This window comes from Hyperolius riggenbachi, chromosome 2 (genome assembly GCF_040937935.1).
Source record: "Hyperolius riggenbachi isolate aHypRig1 chromosome 2, aHypRig1.pri, whole genome shotgun sequence".
Lineage (NCBI taxonomy): Eukaryota > Metazoa > Chordata > Amphibia > Anura > Hyperoliidae > Hyperolius > Hyperolius riggenbachi.
This window is the reverse complement of record NC_090647.1, coordinates 341,449,465-341,473,108: the sequence shown is the minus strand read 5'-3', so window position 1 is coordinate 341,473,108 and position 23,644 is coordinate 341,449,465. Positions and strand designations below refer to the sequence as shown.

Sequence of the window (23,644 nt, the reverse complement as noted above, 5' to 3'; positions counted from 1 at the left end):
ACAGAGCATGGAGCAGCAGAGTGTGAACAGAGCATGGAGCAGCAGAGTGTGAACAGAGCATGGAGCAGCAGAGTGTGAACAGAGCATGGAGCAGCAGGGTGTGAACAGAGCATGGAGCAGCAGGGTGTGAACAGAGCATGGAGCAGCTCTGGGGAACTTAACAGTCAGGTATGAGCACATCCCCTGTACCCTGGTGTGTAAATGCTTCACTTCCCCTTTAATTAGCAATGTCAGCTGTCCTCATTATTATCCGTATCCAAACTGCTCCCGATTAATCTTGTTGTCGATCAGGAGCAGATCGGAAATGTCGGAAATAATCAGCAGAACCTGTCAGTTGGATGGCAAATTGCATTACGTGTACCCAGCATGATGTCCTACCATATTATTTTACTGTATTGTGCGTGGCTGAGGGAGAACTTTCAGGAATCCCCTCCCCCCTTGAAAATCCTAAGTTTTCCCCTGAATGGGATGCTAATATTTTCAGCTTGCATGCAGATTTAATGCAAAGTGTATAGTTAGTTTGAAATTGAACCAATGCGGTGCACTTCCTGTAGATTTGTATTGATACATTTCCGAGTGGTATACAATTTGCATGCAAGCCATACTTATTAGCATTTCATTTACAATCTATGCTGGCTGATAAAGAAAATGCCAGGGAAAAGGAGTGGCTGGGCATCCATGTGATTATTTCTTGTGTAATTTGCTTTATCCATGGCAGGTATTTGCACAGTAGCTGAAGAACTTGGTTAACACAGTTTACATCATTGCTAATGTCAGTCTAAGTGCATGACACATGCTGCTTAACCTGCTGAATCTCTCATCTGCAGCAGTGGGTGGAGGGGATGGAAAAGACACACCTGACTCTCGAAGCACTCATTTGGAGTGATGCTTCATGACTGCAAGTCTACCTTCACAGCACATCACAATCTGAGGAATGGAGACAGAAGGCAGGCTGAGGAGCTCAGCCATGGCAGAACAACGCTGGCTATGCAACCCCCCGGTGTCCTACGACAGATCTGGATGGCAGAGCAGAGTAAAGCAGTACTGGGGCACAGAAACACTGCAGAGTACCTGGGTGTGTAATGATCATATGTGTATGTATGTATGTATGTATGTATGTATGTATGTATGTATGTATGTATGTATGTGTATGTATATATATATATATATATATATATATATATATATATATAGTGATTTAAGTTACAGTAATTAATGTTTATGTTTCCCATCAGTATCATATTAAGTATCTTATTATTACTTAAGCCATCCATACACATTTATTTATTGTATTTATAAAACGCCAGCGCTGATACATATCGATTTCTGGACAGTTCAATAACCTTGATTAAATCTGTTGGTCATTTCTTATCTCAACATATGAGAAATTAATTTTGGGCAGTTTATTGATTAAACATGCTGGAAAATGTGTCAGAGTAGCGCTTGGTCTAATTTAGGGGACCCAGCAGGAGACCTCATAGGGAAATTCTTTAAACGTGATTCAGTGCACCAGAGCCGGATTAAGGCTAAATGGGGCCCTAAGCAAAGTAACTGATTTGGGCCCCCCCATCATGTCGTAATAGAATCAGAAGATGCAGCTGCACAGCAACATGCCGCACACACCAGGGCAGCCGAGCTACTGGTTGCTATTGGCAACAGCCCACTTTCCTCTGTGGGTGCACAATGCAGGGAATAGCAGTGGCAAAATACAGAGTGAGAGATGAATGGCTGGGACATTTGCACTCAGGGGCTGGGGCACCCCTGTGAAGAGGGTGCCAGATATCACAGCAGCAGCACTTTCCCCCTGCATCTCCAGCCTGGCAATAGCAGAAAGCTCTGGACACCACCAAACCGGAAGCCGTTCCCAAGGCAGAATTACATAATCGCCCCCACCACCGAACAACCGATTTCCTCCCAAACTAGACAGCCACCATGCAGCCTCCATCCCAGTGAATACGATAGTCCAGCGGGGGAGAATGACAGCACCAGATGACTCGCATTCACCTATTGCGATCCAAGCAATAGAGGTCCCGTCATCCGGAGCCCATCTGTCTCCTCTAGAGTGCTGCCGCTCTGTTACTACTACTATTACTACTTCCTACTTTCTGTCTGATCTGAGAATCAGGAAGTTCAGAGCGAGCGGCTGCACTGTAGAAGAGACAGATGGGTTTCAGATGACGGGATCTCTATCGCTTGGATCATGGATAGGTGAGTGAGCGTTTGCCATCTGTTGCTATCATTCTTGCTACAGCTGTGGTTCTCTGTGGGAAGAGAGGGAGGGGTGGGCAGTGGCAGAGCGCACAGTACCAGGAGGGGGACCTAGGAGGAGATCCTGGCTCTGAAGACAATCAGCAGCGCACGGCATCATTAGACAAGACAAGACAAATAACATTTATATCGCGCTTTTCTCCTGGTGAACTCAAAGCGCCAGAGCTGCAGCCACTAGGAAGTGCCCTAAAGGCAGTAGCAGTGTTAGAGAGACTTGCCTAAGGTCTCCTACTGAATAGGTGCTGGCTTACTGAACAGGCAGAGCCGAGATTCGAACCCTGGTCTCCTGTGTCAGAGGCAGAGCCCTTAAAGAGAACCCGAGGCAGGGTTCTTACAACTCAATCCCCATACAGAGGCGGGGTTTGCCTATAGAGCCCAGCCTCTGTTGCTATTTAGCTTCCTCCAAAGCCCCCCCTGCGCGCTGTGAGACCCCATAAAACACAGCCGAGCTGCTGACACGCAGCGTGTCGCAGCAGGCTGTGTTTATCTCTCTAATGTCAGTCTCCGCTCTCCCCCACCTCCTGAATCGCTCCGGTCCCCGCCCACGTCTCTTCCCTCCCCGCTGATTGGAGGGAAGGGACGCGGGCGGGGACCAGAGCAATTCAGGAGGCGGGGGAGAGCGGAGACTGACATTAGTGAGGTAAACATAGCCCGCACAGCGCGGCTGTGATTAATGGGGTCTCACAGAGCGCAGGGGGGCTTTGGGGGAAGCTAAATAGCAACAGAGGCTGGGCTCTATAGGCAGACCCAGCCTCTGTATAGGGGTCGAGTTGTAAGAACCCCGCCTCGGGTTCTCTTTAAAGGGACTCCGAGCAGTGCCTGTGGGTATGCCTTTAAGCATACCCACAACTAATTAATTACCTCCTCACACCTACCAGCATGATGTTTGTAATTATATTCCCCTGGGTTTCTTAAATTTCATTGCATTGTGCTGAATCGAGCTGCTGACTTTGGAGAAAAGTCGTCCTGTGTAATACAATGTAACTATGGAAAGATGCATATCATTTTGAAGCTCTCTTTCTCCTCTTTCCAATGATAGATAAACTGCCACCCTACGCCTTTTAGTTTTCACTATTTTCGTGATCGAAATTGCAGTGGCCGCGATTTCGATCGCGAAAATAGCGAAAACTAAAAAGCATAGGGCGGTGGTTTACATATCATTGGAAAGAGGAGACAGAGAGCTTTAAAATATGCATCTTTCCATAGTTACTGCACTGCTCAGAGTCCCTTTAAAGGGGAACTTCAGCCTAAACAAACATACTGCCATCAAGTTACATGAGTTATGCTAATTAGAGTAGATAAGTAATCTAATCTCTTACCCACCCTGTTTTAAAAGAACATGCAAATGTTTGTGATTCATGGAGGCTGCCATCTTTGTCATGAGGGCAGCCATCTTTTTGGTTGGAAGGAGGTGACAGGGAGCCTAAGACACAGTTCCAATTGTCTTGTGTCCTGATCACCCCTCCCAGCTGCGTACACTATGCTTCAAATGTCAAATTCAAAATGTAAAAAAAAAAAAATGCACCAAAACAGCAGAACGAGAACAACAACATCAGAAATCCCATCATGCTTTGCACAGCATCAGGGAAAAAAAAGCCCGGGCAGTTTTCTTCTGTGCAGCTAAAAATGAGGCTTGTATAAGAGAAACAAAGTTCTGACGCTGTGAAACTGTTAAAGAAACACCAAGCCTTTTCAGAGCTGCTGAGTCGATTTTTAGTCCGGAGGTTCACTTTAACCATTATACCATCCAGCCACTGCTGACAGGATGGCGAGGGCTGGTTTATGTGCTGATGGGGCCCCTTTGACTCTGAATGGGGCCCCTAGCGACTGCTTTTGTTGCCTGGTCGGTAATCCGGCCCTGCAGTGCACAGCTCTTCTTGCACTGCTAGGTTTTAGATAGATTGTAGATAAACTATGCCCACAATATTTGGCCAATCACAACAATTTGAGCTGTAGTGGTTGCTGTGAATGGAGAACTGTTCCCTATGAGGTTTCCTGCTAGGTCCCCTAGACTACCACCGTGTGAGGAGGCCAGGGCATGAGTAGTGGACTAGTTGTGGATTGAAGGCCATGTGATACTAATATGGTTGAGGTGAGCCAGCGAGAATGTCCGTAGGTAAATTCCACAAACCTGGTTTTATGGACCACACCTGTGTTTTGAGAACTGTTCCCTATGGACTTTCATGCTGGCTCAACTCAACCATACTAGCTCCTGCCACGTTGCATTGCAGTACAATTGATGTTCAATAGACCTCTGCTGAAAGCTGTTGAAAGGGGTTTTCATGTGTATGGATCAATCACGATCTGATCAAATTCCAATCTGACTTGTTATATCAGGCCACAGTTAATCCATTTAGCTAGCCTTTACTTTTGTCATAGGTAACAGGGGCCTGGCAATAGGGGTTGCAGAGGTAGCGTCCGCATCGGGGCCCTCCCTCAAGCACAATATTAGGTCTCTATTGGTCCTGTGCTGGTATTAATCACTTTTATAGATGCTTTAAATAGTAGTAATCATCAACAAACTGTCCCCCATCCCCTTCTTGCACCTCTGACACTGTGGAAATCCAAATCTTGGCAGGTTTTGGTGCGCCGTATCAATTGTTATGTATACAGTGTTTGGGGGGGGGGCATGTATAACTTGCATTGGGGCCCACAGCTCCTTAACTACGCCACTGATAGGTAAGGTTTTTTAAAATCAACCAGATAAAAATCTTTGTGTAGCAGAAAGCCCGACACCAGAGTTGTAAACAGTGTTAATTGTTTCTGATTACTGGACAGTCATCCTCTCACTACAGGTGTGACACCCGTGGGAGAAGAGAGAGATACCCCCCCACCACAGACAAACATGAAAGATGAGAGGTTCTTTCCCTCCTTTCCTCTATTTATCTGTGCCTGTCTCCTCATCTCTTGTGCTGGCGTTTTTTTTGTTTGTTTGATTTTTTTTTTTCTGTAACCTAGGGCCCAGGAGTGTGGATGTGGATCCAGACATTAGTAAGAAGCTGGCAGAGATTCTATCCCTTTCTTGTTCTTTTCAGTGACTTTCCAAGGCTTTTTACAGAAACAAGTATCTCTAAGATAGCAAAAGCAGGGACAGATGGGTGATTCCCAGCTTGGTGATGTAATCTCTAGAAGAGAATCACTTACAGCTTTTCCATTATCTACATTATGCCCTGAAGTGTTGACTAGTAAAGGGAGTGAAGTTTTTCTGTCGCCAGCTGGTGTGCTGACATGTAATATTCAACAAGGCACTTTCTCCTGCTCTACACAGAGTGGAAACTCCACTAAACAAGTGGATCTTTGCATGGGCCTAACCAGATTCTGAGGACTAATGATTGACACCAGTAACCCTGATAAATGAGTCCGTTATCAGTTTATTACTTCGTTATTTACATAGGTTGAAAAAAGACATCCATCAAGTTCATCCTCACATACCATCTCCCTGACTGTACCAAGGTATTGTCTTCTTCCATAGTGTTGGAGTTCGAATTAGGCATTGCTGATTCAAAACATCTGAATACTCCCATCTGCTGCTGTTCAGCACTCCCATATTTCCTGCTTGGAAGCATTAAAGTCTCGTGAAACGCAATGTGCCAGTGAACGCCTCCTGACTCTGTCCACTTGTTCATTACCTAACAAAAAGTCCCTACCTGGGACTGTGGTTACATTACAGAAAGAAACTGCCTTGTGTCATGTCTGAGTGCAGCTCCACTCAGATGTGCTTCCATGGGTCGCACACCTCCAGTGGCATAACAATAGGGGCTGCAGCCCCTGCACCCGCGGAGGGGGCTTAAGGGCCGTTTGGGGGGGGCAGCAGGGGTCGCAGCATGAGGGGAGAGCATCCCCCCCATCACCGCTGAGGTCCAAATCTCCAAGTCCTACACACTACTTCCTGTTTGCCTGTGTTCCTGCTGCTGCCACCTATTTAATGCAGGAGGGGAGCACGCTGAGGGGAGCACGCTGAGGGGAGGGTTGAGGGAGGGCCCCCTTCTGATGTCCCTTTCCCACCATCCGATGTCCCGCCCCCCCCCTTCTGACGTGGCGGGCCAATGCTCTCCCCTCCTGCCCCCAAAACGGCCCCGAGCGGGCCTCGAGGGGGGGGGCATCCAAATTTTCCCAGAGGGGCCCAGTGATTTCTAGTTACGCCCCTGCACACCTCCCAGGGATTTTTAAGGGGGGGGATTCCTGAAAGGTCCAGAAGCACTTATGTCCCTGAGTGCTTCCGAAGACAGGTGGCTCCATACTGCCCATGCACAAAAGTGCGCTGGTGTATTACGGAGCTGCCTATCTTTGGAAGTACTCAAGGACATGAGTGTTTCTGAGGGCTTCTGAAAGCAGCAAATAAGAAAGGGGGACAGCGCTGGAACAACTCGCCGAGAGAGGAACGGGAGATAGACATAGTTTGGACAATTCAGTGGAATATGCCACATAGTGTAACATAGCGCAAGCGATAGCCATAAGATACAGGGATATATGCATCTGTGGAAAATGTTGGCGCTATATAAATACTAAATAATAATATTAGCATCTGTAAATAAGCTACATATCAATTCAGAGGATAGAAACAAATTTCAAGTCTCACAAACCAATTCCAGTAGAAGGGTACATCTATTGTCAGTATATAGATCAGTACATCAGTTCCAAGGCTTGAAAAGGGACAAAATAATTTGGCACCAAAAGACCTGTTCCTCTGTAAAAGGAACAGCTAGTACCCAGTTTTTACAAAACTTTAAAAGTGATACAAAGGGCTCATTCACACTATGCAACGCATGCATGAACACAATTTCATACATGCATTGCAATGTGCTAAATCACATAGGTCGACAGCTTCCATTCTATAAAAAAAAAAAAAAAAAAAAAAAAGCATGACGATGCATACATCGTGTGCGATGATGTTCCTGGGTAAGTTACTGTAGTGTGAATATAGACTTTCAGGTTACCAGACTTTCATGCTACCTGCATTGCGGGCATTATGTGTGGTGCTGTCTGTCATGACTCACCGCACATAGTGTGAATGAGCCCTAAAGCAATACCAATAGCCATCTAAATAGTATCTTCAGCAATGAATAGACAAACAAACCCTTACAGTTGTGCTGGGCCTTTTAACACCTAACTTTACAACACAGCATAGAAAGCAAACCTATCTCCACATTTAATGTTCATATCAGAAGACACACACTTTTTGTCACAAAGGTGCAATTCATGGCAGCACGGACACATCCAGCCAGCACTAGGGGAAGGGGGAAAACAAGGGTGAATAAGGGAGAGAGGAGGAGTGGAGAGACTGAAATAGAGCAGAGAGCGTATCTGTATTGCAGTCCCACATCACACAAAGGCTACTTGCCTGTAATGTGTCTCCTGTCCCCGCCAGCCTCTCACACAAGCTTCAGGCAGCCCTCCTAAAGTGCTGGGACTATCAAAAACTTTTTAACCTTCGAAATACCTTATGTAGCTGTGCATATGCAGTCTTTACAAAGGTGAGAGAGCTGAGTTTTTCCCACAGACCCTGGAGGAGGCAAGCCTCTGTATATTTACCAGCTTGCCACTTCAGCGATTTCAGGGAATTTTTTTTAAAGGTATTCCAGACATCGGTAACCGCTGACTGAATGTGCCAGTGCCTCCCCACTGCCTGTGCTAGGTACAAGGGAGATATTGACTTGTGGTAAACACACCCTCTCAGGCTGCCCATGTGAAAGAGGCCTTACTATATGTATTTTGCTTTCTCCTTGCTTATATTATGCTCTGAAAGATTGGTGGGAGTGGCATTTCTGCTATTTGTGGCATTTCTGCTATTTGTGGTATAAGAAGTGAATTTGAATAGAGTTTCAAATGCTTTCTTTTTATAAATTACAAATTTTAGGCCAAGTTCACACTATATGCTTTGCGCAAATCCTGTGTTGCAATGCAGGCCTAACACAACGCACATGCTATACATTAAAGTTTGCGTGTTATTTTCATAGCGTTTTTACATGCATTATTAAAAGCATACTGTAGAAAGTACACTACAATAATGTGGTTGCATACAACACAAATGTGATCATGCCCACACAATGTGCATAGTATGAACTCAACCTTATTCCTATTGAATGTGCAGTTTAGTGACTGTTCATGAAATTCTCCTTTTAATATCACTGGAAGGAACCATTCAAACTATTTATTAGTTATAAAGCGCTGACATATTATGCAGCGCTATACATAGTACCGTATTTTTTTCGCCGTATAAGACGCTCCGGAATATAAGACGCACCCAGGTTTAGAAGACAAGACGCAGGGAAAAAAATAAACTAAACCTGGTGCGTCCATATTTCAGGAGCATCTTGTACATGTCCTCCCCCAAATGGTGTCCTTCTGTGTACCTCGTGTCCTCTTATCTCCCCCTGTCTACCCCAAGTGTCCTGTGGTCTCCTACCCTGTGCTGTGGTCTGCCCCCCTGTGTCCTCTGGTCTGCCCTCCTGTGTCCTCTGGTCCCCCCCTGTACCCTGTGGTCACTGCCCTGTGGTCCCCCTCCCCCATGTTTCCCTGCTGGGCCTGGCTCCCCGCTGTGTGTTTATCCTACCTCCCCTCCCCCCCCCCCACTTATGTCGCCGGGTCCCCCCTGTGTAAGAAGCGTCAGAGGGCAGCAGCTTACCTCCTCCATCTTGCCCGCGGCGATGGAAGACATCCGGCTCCTGTGTGCGGCTGCCTCTAGTGCCGGCTTCTAGTGACGCTTCATCAATTACACGTCATTAGAAGCCGGCACTAGAGGAAGCCGCACACAGGAGCCGGGTGTCTTCCATCGCCGCGGGCAAGATGGAGGAGGTAAGCTGCTGCCCGCTGCCGCTTCTTACACAGGGGCGACCCGGCGACATAAGTGGGGGGAGGTAGGATAAACACACAGCGGGGAGCCAGGCACAGGGGGGAAACGGGCAACGAATCCCCGACGTGGCGACAAGTTGGATCGGCGGCGTTCGGAAGTCGAGGATTCCCTGCCTTTGCAGTATAAGACGCAGTTACTTTTTCACCCCATTTTTGGGGGAGAAAAAGTGTGTCTTATACGGCGAAAAATACGGTATGTTGTCTTGTCACTATCTCCCATTTCTGTCAGCAGTTTTTGTACCTATTATTATTTGCATTTATTTATAAAGTTACAACATATGCAGCTCTAGTTAACTTTCCTGGATTTTTCATTTGTTAGGAAGGTGAGTAGGGTACTATGCTATCCCATCACTTACAATATTTATTCATTTTTTTTCTTTATATCTTTTATGTAGAATAGTGTTTACTTTAGGTGTAAAACTGCAAGTCAAGCACAAAGTTTCATCAACAAACTGGTCCATTTAAATTCCACTTTAGGCTAGGTGCACACATAGGAACATAGCGTGGCAGGCTGCATTTTATGTCATGTTTTATGTTAATGTTATGTGCGTTTTTACTGTGGGGTTTTTTTTGTGTGCGTTTGTGTTAGCGTTTTTTACCGCGGATGCGTTTTTTTAATGCGTTTGCGGTTCTCATAAACAAAATGCATATGCATTTTTTTTATCAAAGTTTTTTTTTTTTTTTTTTGTTTTGTTTTTTTTTTAATTTTGGTTCTGTACATTACCACAATGAATTTTAAATGAAACAACTCAGATGCAGTTGAAGTGCAGACTTTTAGCAATAATTCAGTGACACTAACAAAATGATTGCATAAAAATGGGAGGCAACTAAAGCATTTTTTTCTTTTAACACAATCCCGTAATTTCAGGGGCTCAGAGGTAATTTGACAAATTAAATAACTGGAAATAAAATCTTCATGTCTAATACTTGCTTGAAAACCCTCTGCTGGCAAAGACAGCCTGAAGTCTTGAACTCATGGACCACCAGATGCTGGGTTTTCTCCTTTTTAATGGTCTGCCAGGCCTTTACTACAGTGGCTTTCAGTTGCTGTTTGTTTGTGGGCCTTTTTGTATGAAGTTTAGTCTTCGAGTGAAATACAGGCTCAATTGGGTTAAAATAACATGACTGGCTTAGCCATTCAAGAATTTTTCACTTCTTAGTTTTAATATACTTATGTGTTGCTTTGGCTATATGTTTTGGGTCATTGTACATCTGTATCATGAAATTCCGCCCAATCCATTTGACTGCATTTACCTGGATTTGAGCAGAACTGAACTGAACACCTCAGAATTCATTTGGCTGCTTCTGTCCTATGTCACATCACGAATAAAATTAGTGTCCCAGTGCCACTGGGCTGACAGCCATGCATGCCCAAGCCATCACACTGCCTCCACCGTGTTTTACAGATGATGTGGTAGGCTTTGGTTAATGAGCTATTCCATGCCTTCTCCATACTTTGTCTTGCCATCATTCTGGTCGAGGTTGATCTTTGTTTCATCTGTCCAAAGAATGTTTTTTTTCCAGAACTGTGCTGGCTTTTTTAGATGTTCAAAAAACGCGCATGCTGGTGCACATGGCAGGCGAGGCCCCACCACCCGGGACCTCCAAAGTCCCCATGGAACACCAAGAGGGAGAGTACGGTTGAGCCCTGGTGTTCCCATCACCAAGGGATTCACCCTCCCTGTCTCTATATTTGCTGAATGCAAAACACACAAAAAATGCTCACTCCCAGCCAGCAATCCACCATTTTATATGGTCCACAAACAGCTTGACAGCCAATCAAGTGCAATAATATACACCCATGTCTGCAGTACCAAGTCTAGCAGTTTCCTGCTAGATTTGGTACTGCTGACACGGATGTATATTATTGCTCTTGATTGGCCACAATGTTTGCATTTCTTGGCCTCGATTCATAAAGCATTCCCGCATGCGGAAATGCTGAAAACAGCTCACTTTACCGACCACATAGCAAAATCTGTATCCATAAAGGCTTTTTCCGCATGAAAAGCCGACATTCGCGAGCAGAGTGATAAATCACCGCCTTGCGCGGTGATTATCTTAACGAAAGTAACACATGTCAATTCATAATGATTAGAGGAAGCGGTATGCAGACGGCTACCTCTGATGTGGCGAGAAGCGTGCGGAATACATTGCAGTGAATGGGACAGACCTCCCAAGCAGCAGCAGAGAGAACACCGCACGGAGGGACTCGGCCAGCTTCTCCTGTTTCCGCATGCCTAACGCTAGCCTACAGTGGAATATCTCCACACTCCTATCACAACTAGAAACATTTTTATGAAAGACCACCCAGAAGGCTGAAATACCGACAGCGTTGTTTTTCCGCATGGATTTACCTTACTGACAGCACTTTTATGAATCGAGGCCCTTATGGGTTTTTTTTGTTTTTTTTGTTTTTTTTTTTTTAGATGTTCGTTAGCAAAGTCCAGTCTAGCCTTTCTATTCATGAGGCTTATGAGCACCTTGTAGTGCACCCTCTGTATTTACTTTCATGTAGTCTTCACTTTATGATAAACTTAGGTATCAATATGCCTACCCCCTAGTTTCTCTTCACAATGAAAATGATTCTGCAATCATCCACCACTGTTGTCTTCCATGGATGTCCAGGGCTTTTTTTGCGTTGTTGAGGTTACCAGTGCTTGCTTACTTTCTCAGGAAGTAACAAACGGTAGATTTGAGAACTCATAACTTTTTTTTTTTCTGTTTTTGCAGTTTAAGGATGGCTTCTTTCACCCTCATGGAGAGCTAATTTGCAGGGGCGTTCCTGCCTCTGGGCACCAGGGGGCGTGGCACACTGGGTAACATACAGGAGTGGCGTGTCGCCAAGGCCTCCCACAATGGCTATGAGCAGGAGGGGGGCGACGTGGAGGGGGGCCATACCCCGCCTCCCTCACCTGGGTCCCCTCCTTCTGGCGCTTCGCCCTCCAGATATGCGGCGACAGACAGGAGCGGTGGGCAAGGAATTACTCACCTGCTTCCTGCGTTCCAGGCACTGGCGCGCAGCGTCATCATCACATGCCACTAATAATATTATCGCAAACTGCGCCCACTTAATCTACTTCCACACACTATAGTAAGATATACAACTAGAGGTTTCTTTTGAGGTGGTCTGCTTCTGGTGAGCGTGCATTTTTTAAGGGGATCTCGTGGAATTTTGGCACTTGAAGTGGAGCACTGACGGAGCACTTTTGGCACTTTATGGGTGTTTTACTATGATGTCATTTTATCAGTAATACACTATGTGCAGTTCTTCTTGATTTACAGGTGGCACATTATAAGAAGAGGAGCGCTGTCTCAGAAAAATTATCACATGCCACTGGTCTACGCCTTCTCCGCCGCTCACTGTGCTTCCGCTAATCAGCCTTTGAGTCAATTGTCCAATTACTTCTGAGCCCCTGAAATGAAGGGATAGTGTTAAAAAATGCTTTAGTTGCCTCATATATTGATGTAATCCTTTTATTCACACCACTTTATTAAATCTGAAAGTCTGCACTTCAACTGCACCTGAGTTGTTTCATTGAAAACTCATTGTAGCAATGTACAGAACCAAAATTGGAAAAAAATTGTCTTTGTCCAAATATTTATTGACCTAACTGTAGGTTGTGCCTCCAACCCAAAATATAAAGAAGAGTGCCCCAAACATAATTTACGTAGTGTACCCCGAATATATGTATTGGGTAGAAGTCTACCCTCTCCATCACCCTTCCTCCTCCTATCCTTGGTGGTCAGTGAGGTGTAGGGAAGGTCGCTGGCTTCCGCGGAATTAAGAATTCAGTGATTCCGGACAGAATTTGATGATTCCGTTGTGACGGAAGGGAATTGCTATATCACTCTGGTGGAATTTCCGCGGAAAAATATGAAATACCGCGGAATTTTACGGAATTCACTTTTTTTTTTCCCACCGAACTGATTTCGGCCTAATAAGAAGAAGAATTTCTGCTCAACAGACTCTTTCTTCCCTCCCCTCCTCCCTCTCCTGGAGGGTCTTGTCTTCCAGGGAATTGTAGGATTTCAAAAGCCAGCTTACATACCTTGGCCGGGAATCGAACCCAGGTCTAGTGCTTGGTAGACAGCTCTCTTCACCACTATACCAGCACCAACACTACATGCTGAAGCCAGCCTAGCATGTACCATTATGATATATCCAAGAGAAAAATGAGCTTGCTTAGGGAATTGTAGGATTTCAAAAGCCAACTTACATACATTGGCTAGGAATCGAACCTAGGCCTACCGCTCTGTAGGCTGCTATCCTAACCATTATACCACCAACACAACACACTACAATGCTACATGCTGAAGCCAGCCTAGCATGTACCATTGTGATATACCCAAGAGAAAAATGAGCTCTCCCCCTCTCTCTCCTCCTCTCTCCCATTGAACTGAATTTTCAGCTTAAAACCATCCACGGCTACCGACCAAACGGAACAGAATTACCAATTTCCGCCCAAAATTGCGCAAAATACAATTCCGAGGAAAGCGGTGACCATCCCTACGAGAGAGAAAGAGAAGAATCTACATGGCTATCTGGGGTTCTCTTCGACAACTGTTGTACACAAAAGGCAAGGCCATGCCTGGGTGGGCTTGAACCACCAACCTTACAATTAACAGCCAAACACGCTAACCAATTGTGCCACAGAGACTGTGTACCACAAAGACTGTGCACGCAGTTGCTGTTGAATGATTTTATGGGGATGTATGTGTGTCTTTTGGAAGGAGGAAGTAAGTCTGCTCCAAGAAGTTTCAGCATGTAGTGTTGGTGGTATAATGGTTAGGATAGCAGCCTACCAAGTGGTAGGCCTGGGTTAGATTCTTGGCCAATGTATGTAAGCTGGCTTTTGAAATCCTACAATTCCCTAAGCAAGATCATTTTTCTCTTGGATATATCACAATGATACATGCTAGGCTGGCTTCAGCATGTAGCATTGTAGTGTGTTGTGTTGGTGGTATAATGGTTAGTTCTCTTGGTACCTGAGCCCAAAATGCCGTTGCCGGAAAAGTTTTCGGGACATAGAAGCGATTTCCGCAACTTTAGGAATCGTTGTCAGTCCTACTTTGAAGTCAGACCTATTGCTTCCGGCAATGAGCATCAGAGGGTCACCATGGTAAAAACACTCCTGCAGGGTGATTCCCAAACTTGGGCCTATGACCTACCACCTAACCATGAGGCTTTAAAATCTGTCAGTGATTTCTTTGACGCCATGGCAGTAATTTATGACGATCCTGATACAGCTGCCACTGCTGTACGTAAGATCCGTAACCTCCGTCAGGGTCACCGTTCTGTGGAGGATTATGCGGCAGAATTTCGAAAGTGGGCTAGTGCCTCTAGGTGGAAAAACTATGCCCTTTTAGATCAATTTATGTTAGGTTTATCTGATAAAGTGTCTGAAGTCTTGATTAGGCATCCTGAGCCTAGCACTCTGGAGTAAGCCATTGCTCTGGCCATTAAAATTGACCGTAGAATCCGCTATCACCACCAAAGCAGATCCCGGTCACTTTTACGTTACTCTGGCTTACCTTCCAGCTCTGTCACACACCCAGACGAATCCATGCAGTTGGGACACACTAGATTGTCTGATCCGGAGAGACAGAGAAGGAGGCAGGAGGGTTTGTGTCTCTATTGCGGGGAGAAAGGGCATGTGGTGCAGAATTATCTCAAGAAGTCGGGAAACTGCTCTGCCTAGGTTCTGTCAGGGGTGTACCCCTAGGCGATGCACAATCACCCCAAACTTTTGATAAATTGCTGCTACCTATTAAAGTGTCTGTGAAGGATTGTGAGTACTTTTCTCAAGCCTTCATCGATTCAGGAGCAGCTGGGAATTTGATTGATGCCAGTTTAGTGGAGGAATGGGGAATTCCCTTAAAGAGAACCCGAGGTGGGTTTGAAGAATATTATCTGCATACAGAGGCTGGATCTGCCTATAGAGCCCAGCCTCTGTTGCTATCCCAAACCCCCCTAAGGTCCCCCTGCACTCTGCAATCCCTCATAAATCACTCTCTAGAGCAGTTTCTGAGGTGTTATGTTTCTGAATCCCAGAAAGATTGGGTACAATTTTTGCCATTTGCAGAATTTGCACAGAACAATTTAGTGAATGCCTCCTCAAAATTTTCTCCATTTTAAGTGGTTTTTGGGAGATCTCCCAGGTTTTTGTTTGTCCCCTCTGCTTCCTCTTCCTTCTCAGTTCTGCAGAATTGGGTGGTCAGGATACGAGAGATTTGGGCCTCTGTCAATCAGAACCTAAAAGAAGCTGTCGCAACCCAGAAGTGACAAGCAGATCGTCATCGCTCTCCTCACCAGCAGTTCTCTCCTGGTGATCGAGTATGGGTTTCCACAAAAAATATTGGCTTGTGCCAACCGTCGGCCAAACTTGGACCCAAATACATTGGTCCTTACATTGTGTCTGAAAAAAATAATGAAGTAACCTATAAGGTGTCCTTGCCTGCTTCCATGAAAGGGAGCAAGTTCTTTCATGTGTCTCTCCTGAAATCTGCTGCTGATGCTGATATTGATTCCAACCCCCCCCCCCCCCCTCCCGTTATTATTGATGGTGAACCTGAATTTGAGATAGAAAAAATCTTAGATTCCAGGAGAATAAGAAATTCCATACAGTATTTAGTACATTGGAAGGGTTACGGACCGGAAGAAAGGCCTTGGATTCCTGCTCATAGACTTCATGCTGATGAGTTGGTTTCTGAGTTTTATAATTCTCACCCAGATAGACCAGTTCTGGCGTGTTCGGAGTCCACGCCTCGGGGGGGGGGGGGGGATGTCAGTAATACAGCTCAATTGATGTTACCTCCGCTGGCAGCGCATCTGGCACTTCCAGTGCGGCTGGCCACATCGGCGGGGATGATGTCAACAGCGTGTCTGCGGGCATCCGGCCGCATGATGCTCGGACTGAAAGTGAGGGCGGATGCATGCGCTGGCAGCGTCGCTCCTCTTATGCTCTCAGGAAGTGTCAGCTGACCAGCCGTCAGCTGACACCCAGGACTCCGCCTCCGGTTCCTGATTGGCCAAGCGGCTTGGGGGCGTGTTCTCATACTTACCCGGGCTATTTAAGCTCTGTTCTAACACTTGCTCACTGTCTGCTCTAGCTAACACTTCACAGTGAAGGCTTCAGACCATAGTCAGTTCCGTGTGTGGCTTGAACCGGCAGGACCCCGGGGATTCCATACTAGCTAGCCTACTATTATTATTGATTGTCTGCTATACTGTGTTTGACGTCTGCCTGTTATCTGACTTCCATTTGCCTAACGATTTTGTACCTTTGCCAATCTGATGCCGACCTCTGCCTGAACATTCACTTAGCCCTTGCCTGCAGATTCTGTACCTTTGCATATCTGATTGTTGCCGACCTCTGCCTGTTCACTCACGTTGTAATTGCCTGCCGATTTTGTACCGTATCTGTCAGATCTGTTACCGACCCTGTTTGTTGACCATTCTCATTATCTGTACTCAGTGTTAGTGCTGCCTTCTACTGACACTGTCTGTAGACATTTCCCGTTTAGGGAACGTCTGATATTTGTCTGTCTGCTAATGCTCACACACTAGCAGATCGTTACACATTCTCTTGATTTCACCATGTTTGTAAACACACCATTAAATGTCTAGAAGGAGCTGAGTATCAGTCATTTTAACCACTTGAGGACCGTGGGCTTTACCCCCCTTAACCTTCCTGGCGGTAAGCCCGAGCTGAGCTCGGGGTAAGCCGCCGGAAGGCACCACTCAGGCCCCGCTGGGCCGATTTGCATAATTTTTTTTGCTGCACGCAGCTAGCACTTTGCTAGCTGCGTGCAGTGCCCGATCGCCGCCGCTACCCGCCGATCCGCCGCTATCCGTCGCGCCGCAGCCGCCCCCCCCCCCCAGACCCCGTGCGCTGCCTGGCCAATCAGTGCCAGGCAGCTCTATGGGGTGGATCGGAATCCCCTTTGACGTCACGACGTCGATGACGTCATCCCGCCCCGTCGCCATGGCGACGGGGGAAGCCCTCCGGGAGATCCCGTTCTTTGAACGGGATCTCCGGATCTCCGATCGCCGGCGGCGATCGGAGGGGCTGGGGGGATGCCGCTGAGCAGCGGCTATCATGTAGCGAGACTTTGTCTCGCTACATGAAAAAAAAAAAAAAAATTTTAAAAAAAGATTTGCTGCCCCCTGGCGATTTTTTTTTTTTTGCAAACCGCCAGGAGGGTTAAGGACCAGGCACTTTTTTTTTTTTTCAATTCAGATCACTGCAGCTTTCACGTTTTATTGCTCGCTCATACAACCTACCACCTAAATGAATTTTATCTCCTTTTCTTGTCACTAATAAAGCTTTCTTTTGGTGCTATTTGATTGCTGCTGCGATTTTTACTTTTTATTATATTCATCAAAAAAAATTCATCAAATTTTGGCAAAAAAATGATTTTTTTTTAACTTTCTGTGCTGACATTTTTCAAATAAAGTAAAATTTCTGTATACATGCAGCACGAAAAATGTGGACGAACATGTTTTTGATTAAAAAAAAAAAACCCATTCAGCCTATATTTATTGGTTTGGGTAAAAGGTATGGCGTTTACAAACTATGGTGCAAAAAGTGAATTTTCCAGCATCTCTGACTTTTCTGAGCACCTGACATGTTTCATGAGGGGCTAGAATTCCAGGATAGTGTAAATACCCCCAAATGACCCTATTTTCGAAAGAAGACATCCCAAAGTCTTCACTGAGAGGCATAGTGACTTCATAGAAGATATTATTTTTTTGTCACAAGTAAGCGGAAAATGACACTTTATGACAAAAAAAAAAAGTTTCCATTTCTTCTAACTTGCGACAAAAAAAAATGAAATCTGCCACGGACTCACTATGCTCCTCTCTGAATACCTTGAAGTGTCTACTTCCAAAATGGGGTCATTTGTGGGGTGTGTTTACTGTCCTGACATTTTGGGGGTGCTAAACTGTAAGCACCCCTGTAAAGCCTAAAGGTGCTCATTGGACTTTGGGCCCCTTAGCGCAGTTAGGCTGCATAAAAGTGCCACACGTGGTATTGCCGTACTCAGGAGAAGTAGTATAATGTGTTTTGTGGTGTATTTTTACACATACCCATGCTGGGTGAGAGAAATATCTCTGTAAATGACAATTGTTTGATTTTTTTTTTTTTTTACACACAATTGTCCATTTACAGAGTTATTTCTCCCACCCAGCATGGGTATGTGTAAAAATACACCACAAAACACATTATACTACTTCTCCTGAGTTCGGCGGTACCACATGTGACACTTTTTTGCAGCCTAGGTGCGCTAAGCGGCCCAACGTCCTATTCATAGGTCATTTTGAGGCATTTGTTTTCTAGCCTACTCCTCACGGTTTAGGGCCCCTAAAATGCCAGGGCAGTATAGGAACCCCACAAGTGACCCCATTTTAGAAAGAAAACACCCCAAGGTATTCCGTTAGGTGTATGGCAAGTTCATAGAAGATTTTATTTTTTGTCACAAGTTAGTGAAAAATGACACTTTGTGAAAAAAAAACAATAAAAATCAATTTCCGCTAACTTTTGACAAAAAATAAAATTTTCTATGAACTCGTCATACACCTAACAGAATACCTTGGGGTGTCTTTTTTTCTAAAATGGGGTCACTTGTGGGGTTCCTATACTGCCCTGGCATTTTACGGGCCCAAAACCGTGAGTAGTCTGGAAACCAAATGTCTCAAAATGGCTGTTCAGGGGTATAAGCATCTGCAAATTTTGATGACAGGTGGTCTATGAGGGGGCGAATTTTGTGGAGCCGGTCATAAGCAGGGTGGCCTCTTAGATGACAGGTTGTATTGGGCCTGATCTGATGGATAGGAGTGCTAGGGGGGTGACAGGAGGTGATTGATGGGTGTCTCGGGGTGGTTAGAGGGGAAAATAGATGCAATCAATGCACTGGGGAGGTGATCGGAAGGGGGTCTGAGGGGGATCTGAGGGTTTGGCCGAGTGATCAAGAGCCCATACGGGGCAAATTAGGGCCTGATCTGATGGGTAGGTGTGCTAGGGGGTGACAGGAGGTGATTGATGGGTGCCTCAAGGTGTGATTAGAGGGGGGAATAGATGCAAGCAATGCACTGGCGAGGTGATCAGGGCTGGGGTCTGAGGGCATTCTGAGGGTGTGGGCGGGTGATTGAGTGCCCTAGGGGCAGATAGGGGTCTAATCTGATAGGTAGCAGTGACAGGGGGTGATTGATGGGTGATTAGTGGGTGTTTAGGGTAGAGAACAAATGTAAACACTGCACTTGGGAGGTGATCGGACGTCGGATCTGCGGGCGATCTATTGGTGTGGGTGGGTGATCAGATTGCCCGCAAGGGGCAGGTTAGGGGCTGATTGATGGGTGGCAGTGACAGGGGGTGATTGATGGGTGATTGACAGGTGATCAGGGGGATAGATGTATACAGTACACGGGGGGGGGTCTGGGGAGAATCTGAGGGGGGGGGTGATCAGGAGGGAGCAGGGGGCAGTTTAGGGCATAAAAAAAAATAGCGTTTACAGATAGTGACAGGGAGTGATTGATAGCTGATTAGGGGGGTGATTGGGTGCAAACAGGGGTCTGGGGGGTGGGCAGGGGGGGTCTGAGGGGTGCTGTGGGCGATCACGGGGGAGGAAATCAGTGTGCTTGGGTGCAGACTAGGGTGGCTGCAGCCTGCCCTGGTGGTCCCTTGGACACTGGGACCACCAGGGCAGGAGGCAGCATGTATAATACACTTTGTATACATTACAAATTGTATTATACACTTTGTATGCGGCGATCCGGGTGCTAGTAACCCGCCGGCGCTTCCAAACGGCCGGCGGGTTACAGCGCGAGGTGCGCGGAGCCAGTCCCCGGCGGCCGATCGCGTCACGAATGACGCGATCGCGCCGCCCATGCCCGTAAAAGGACCTCCACCATTTGTCAATACGTCGGTTCTTGCGGGGTCCACTTCCCGGCCGCCAATTGTATATACGGAGGTCGGGAAGTGGTTAAATCTGCCTAATTGGTGCTTTATTATGCTTGATTGCTGCTCGTTAACATCCACAGGTGTTTTCAATACCTGATTGAAAACACTTGAATGAACCTCTGTTCTTAAGAGTGGTAGTCTTTAAGGGGTTGAATAATTGTCGATGAAGAAATCACAAAAAAAAATGTAATACTGTATTACAAAAACAATTGATGTCATTTTAGTTGCATTTGGTTCTTTAAAAGGTCCTTGTAAGATTTCATTCTGAACGCAATTACAAATGTTCACTAAATTCCCTAAAACCCTTTACAGCATTGGGAAAGTCCAAGGGTAGGTTCGCACACCAGCTTTTCCAGTAAGCCAAAAAGTTGATTTATTTCAACATAATGTGTCAACACTATGCATGACAATTGTTTCGGGGCCACGCAGGGTCCCCTTCCTCAGATAAGTGCAGACAAACATCCAATTAAAGTGCACATCACATTAAATACAAAAGTGACAAAGCAGGTCAACCCATACAAGCCAAGTAAATGGCCCTTCATTAGGAAACATAAACATAAATAAAAAATAGGACAATCAATGCTAAGTGTGTATGTGAGACACCAGTCTACAGATAGTATCTATCACAAACATACTGCCCTCATAAGGATCTCATTGCAAACTTTGCTGTAAAACATATAAATGTCCTAATAATGCTGGAGTCTATGGATGTCACTCACCAAAAACTTCAAATCAATTGGGTGTCTATTCCCCCGTGGGAGTCCCTCCATGCCGCTGGAAACCGTTAACCTGAGCTGGAAGGTCAGAGTAAGCTTCCGAAGGACGGAAAAAACCATAACCAATAACAGCGCTGACCCGCTGTCAGCGCTGCTGTAAGTACCAGTGACACCGCCGGAGCGGAAGGGGCGTGGTGAAGGACCAGCAAAAAGATCCAAAGGCCGGCAGCGCGTCGCCTAGCACACGTGACATGACGTCAGGAAGGCGCGTCGCTATGGAGACATATGACGCCGCGCTACAATACTTGAAGTACTTTTTCAAGTGTAGACATGGACTTCAGAGGGGAAGGCAGCAACAGCACCAATCCTTCTTACCTCCCTTTAACACATTTGCTTTGAAGGTCTGTCTTCAGAGGGGAAGGCAGCAACAGCACCAATCCTTCTTACCTCCCTTTGTACTATGAAGTCAGAGTTAGGGGTCTTTCTGTTTAGGCAGAAGCAGTACTAGTTCATTTATGGGTCTGAAGTAATGTCTTGCTGAACCTTCTTTCATTACTTTGACTTCTGCTTTCCGCACTTTGCCATCATTACTTGGAACAGTCTTTGTAACAAGACCGATAGGCCAATTGTTACGATGGGCGTCTTTTTCCTTGAGGAGAACAACGTCCCCGATTTGCAGGTCGGGTTTACTGACTTGCCATTTTCTGCGACTTTGAAGGTTGCAAAGGTACTCCATCTTCCAACGGCTCCAAAATGCATCAGCAAGATGTTGAACCCTTTTCCATTGGTATTTGTAAACATTGGTACAATCAAAGGCCTGAGGTGGAATATTATCTACTCCGATCTTTTGAGTTAAAAGGGTGGCTGGAGTTAGCAATACTGGAGACTCTGGGTCAGAGGAAACGGGAACAAGAGGTCTCGCATTGATTATGGCAGACACCTCGGCAAGGAAGGTGACCAAGACTTCATGTGTGAGATGGGAAGATTTGTGGTCCAGCAGCATAGAGTCCAGGATTTTTCTCGAAATCCCGATCATGCGTTCCCAAGAGCCTCCCATATGCGAAGAATGAGGCGGGTTGAATTCCCATTTACACTTGTTGGTATTAAAGAAGTTCTCTATCTTCTCTGCTCCAGTAAAATTTGTCCCACAGTCAGATCTGAGTAACTTAACAGGTCCACGAATGGAAACAAATCTTCGGAAGGCATTAATGAAGCAAGAAGAGTCCATTGATTCTATAACTTCAATGTGTACGGCACGAATGCTCAAACAGGTGAATAGCACAGCCCAACGTTTATTATTAACGAGTCTTACGTGCAACTATGCTCCAGGGGCCAAAGACGTCAATACCGACATTGGTGAAGGGTGGTTCGGTACTCAATCTGTCTGTTGGAAGCTCTGCCATCTGTTGATTGAGATGCTTTCCTCTTAGTCTTTGGCACTTGACACACTTATGAAGTATGGAGGATATACATCTTTTCATCCCGATTATCCAGAAACCAGCAGCCCTCACTGCTCCTTCTGTGAAGTGCCGGCCTTGGTGTTGAACTTGCTCGTGGTAATGTCTGACTATCAGAGCAGTAATGTGGTGACGGCCTGGAATGATGAGAGGATTTTGCTCTTTGCTAACCACATTAGACCTTGCAATGCGACCACCAACTCGAAGTAGTTTGTTTGGATCAATTGTTGGATTCAACTGGTATAGAGGGCTATCTTTGAATAGATTTAGACTTTTGACAAGTTGTGGATCTCTTGCGAATATACTTCATGTTGGACACATTGAATGATGACTCTTTCTGCTTGAGCAACCTCTGCAATGGTGGGAAGCCCTTTACAGATGTGCCACTTACGACACTCTTGATTAGTGTCATCTTTGCTTGCGAAGTGATGAGCAACATGAATAAGACGTGCAGTCGCTCGTACAGCAGAAGACCACCTAGAAAAACGTTCAAATCGGTGAGGTTTCAGTCTTGTCTTTGCTTCCACGGAGGTGCTAAGTGTAACTGCACTGGCCTTGATTTCCTTATCACACTCTGGATGGATAAGTTCAAAGGTAGATTCTACAGGATTTGAGAAGAATTCATCGTTCAAAAGTACTGGTGGATTTATCCATGATGTATTCAGAAAGGCGGCAGCAGGCACTGCGCGACTGCCTAGGTCAGCAGGGTTCTGGTCCGTGGGTACATAGTGCCATTGGTCTGGCGTTGAGAATTTCCTAATACGATCCACACGGTTGCCAACATACACATGAAACTGTCTTGTTCGATTGTGTAGATATCCTAGCACTATCTTGCTGTCTGTGTAAAAGTCAAATGAATCAATGTCAAAGTCTGTTTCGTGCTCAATAAGCTCAGCAATTTCAACCGCTAACATGGCTGCACAGAGTTCGAGCCTTGGAATGGTATGTGCAGGCTTTGGAGTTAACTTGGTTTTGCCCATGCTGAATCCTACATCTATTTCACCGTTGGAGAGTACAACTCGAAGATAGGCTACTGCAGCTATGGCTTCCATGGATGCATCGGAAAAGACATGGATCTCCAGTCTGGTAGCATTCTTTAAGGACGCAGGAGTGTAAGAGCGTGGTATCTTAAACTGTTCCAACGCCTGTAGGGACTTCTTCCAGGACTCCCACCTTTGTTCTTTTTCTTTGGGTAAAGGGGTATCCCAGTCGGTGTTCTCTGTCGTGAGTTGTCTGAGTAATATCTTACCCTGAATGGTAAAGGGTGCTATGAATCCCAAGGGATCGTAGATACTGTTCACTGCGGACAGTACTCTTTTTGTGAAGGGCTTTTCGCAGGCTGATGTTTGAAATGTGAACATGTCTTGTTTCACATCCCACAGCAACCCAA

At 45.9% G+C, this 23,644-nt stretch overlaps 1 protein-coding gene across 1 annotated transcript in view; it reads left to right on the top strand.

The window, feature by feature from the left end:
• Positions 1 to 890: 890 nt before the first annotated feature.
• LOC137546708 (protein phosphatase 1 regulatory subunit 12B-like) overlaps positions 891 to 23,644 on the top strand; it is a 92,709-nt gene continuing 69,955 nt past the window's right edge. Inside the window, exon 1 of the mRNA XM_068269467.1 lies at positions 891 to 1,075. Within this exon, the coding sequence (XP_068125568.1) occupies positions 935 to 1,075 (141 nt within the window). The 5' untranslated portion in view covers positions 891 to 934. The remainder of the gene's footprint in view (positions 1,076 to 23,644) is intronic.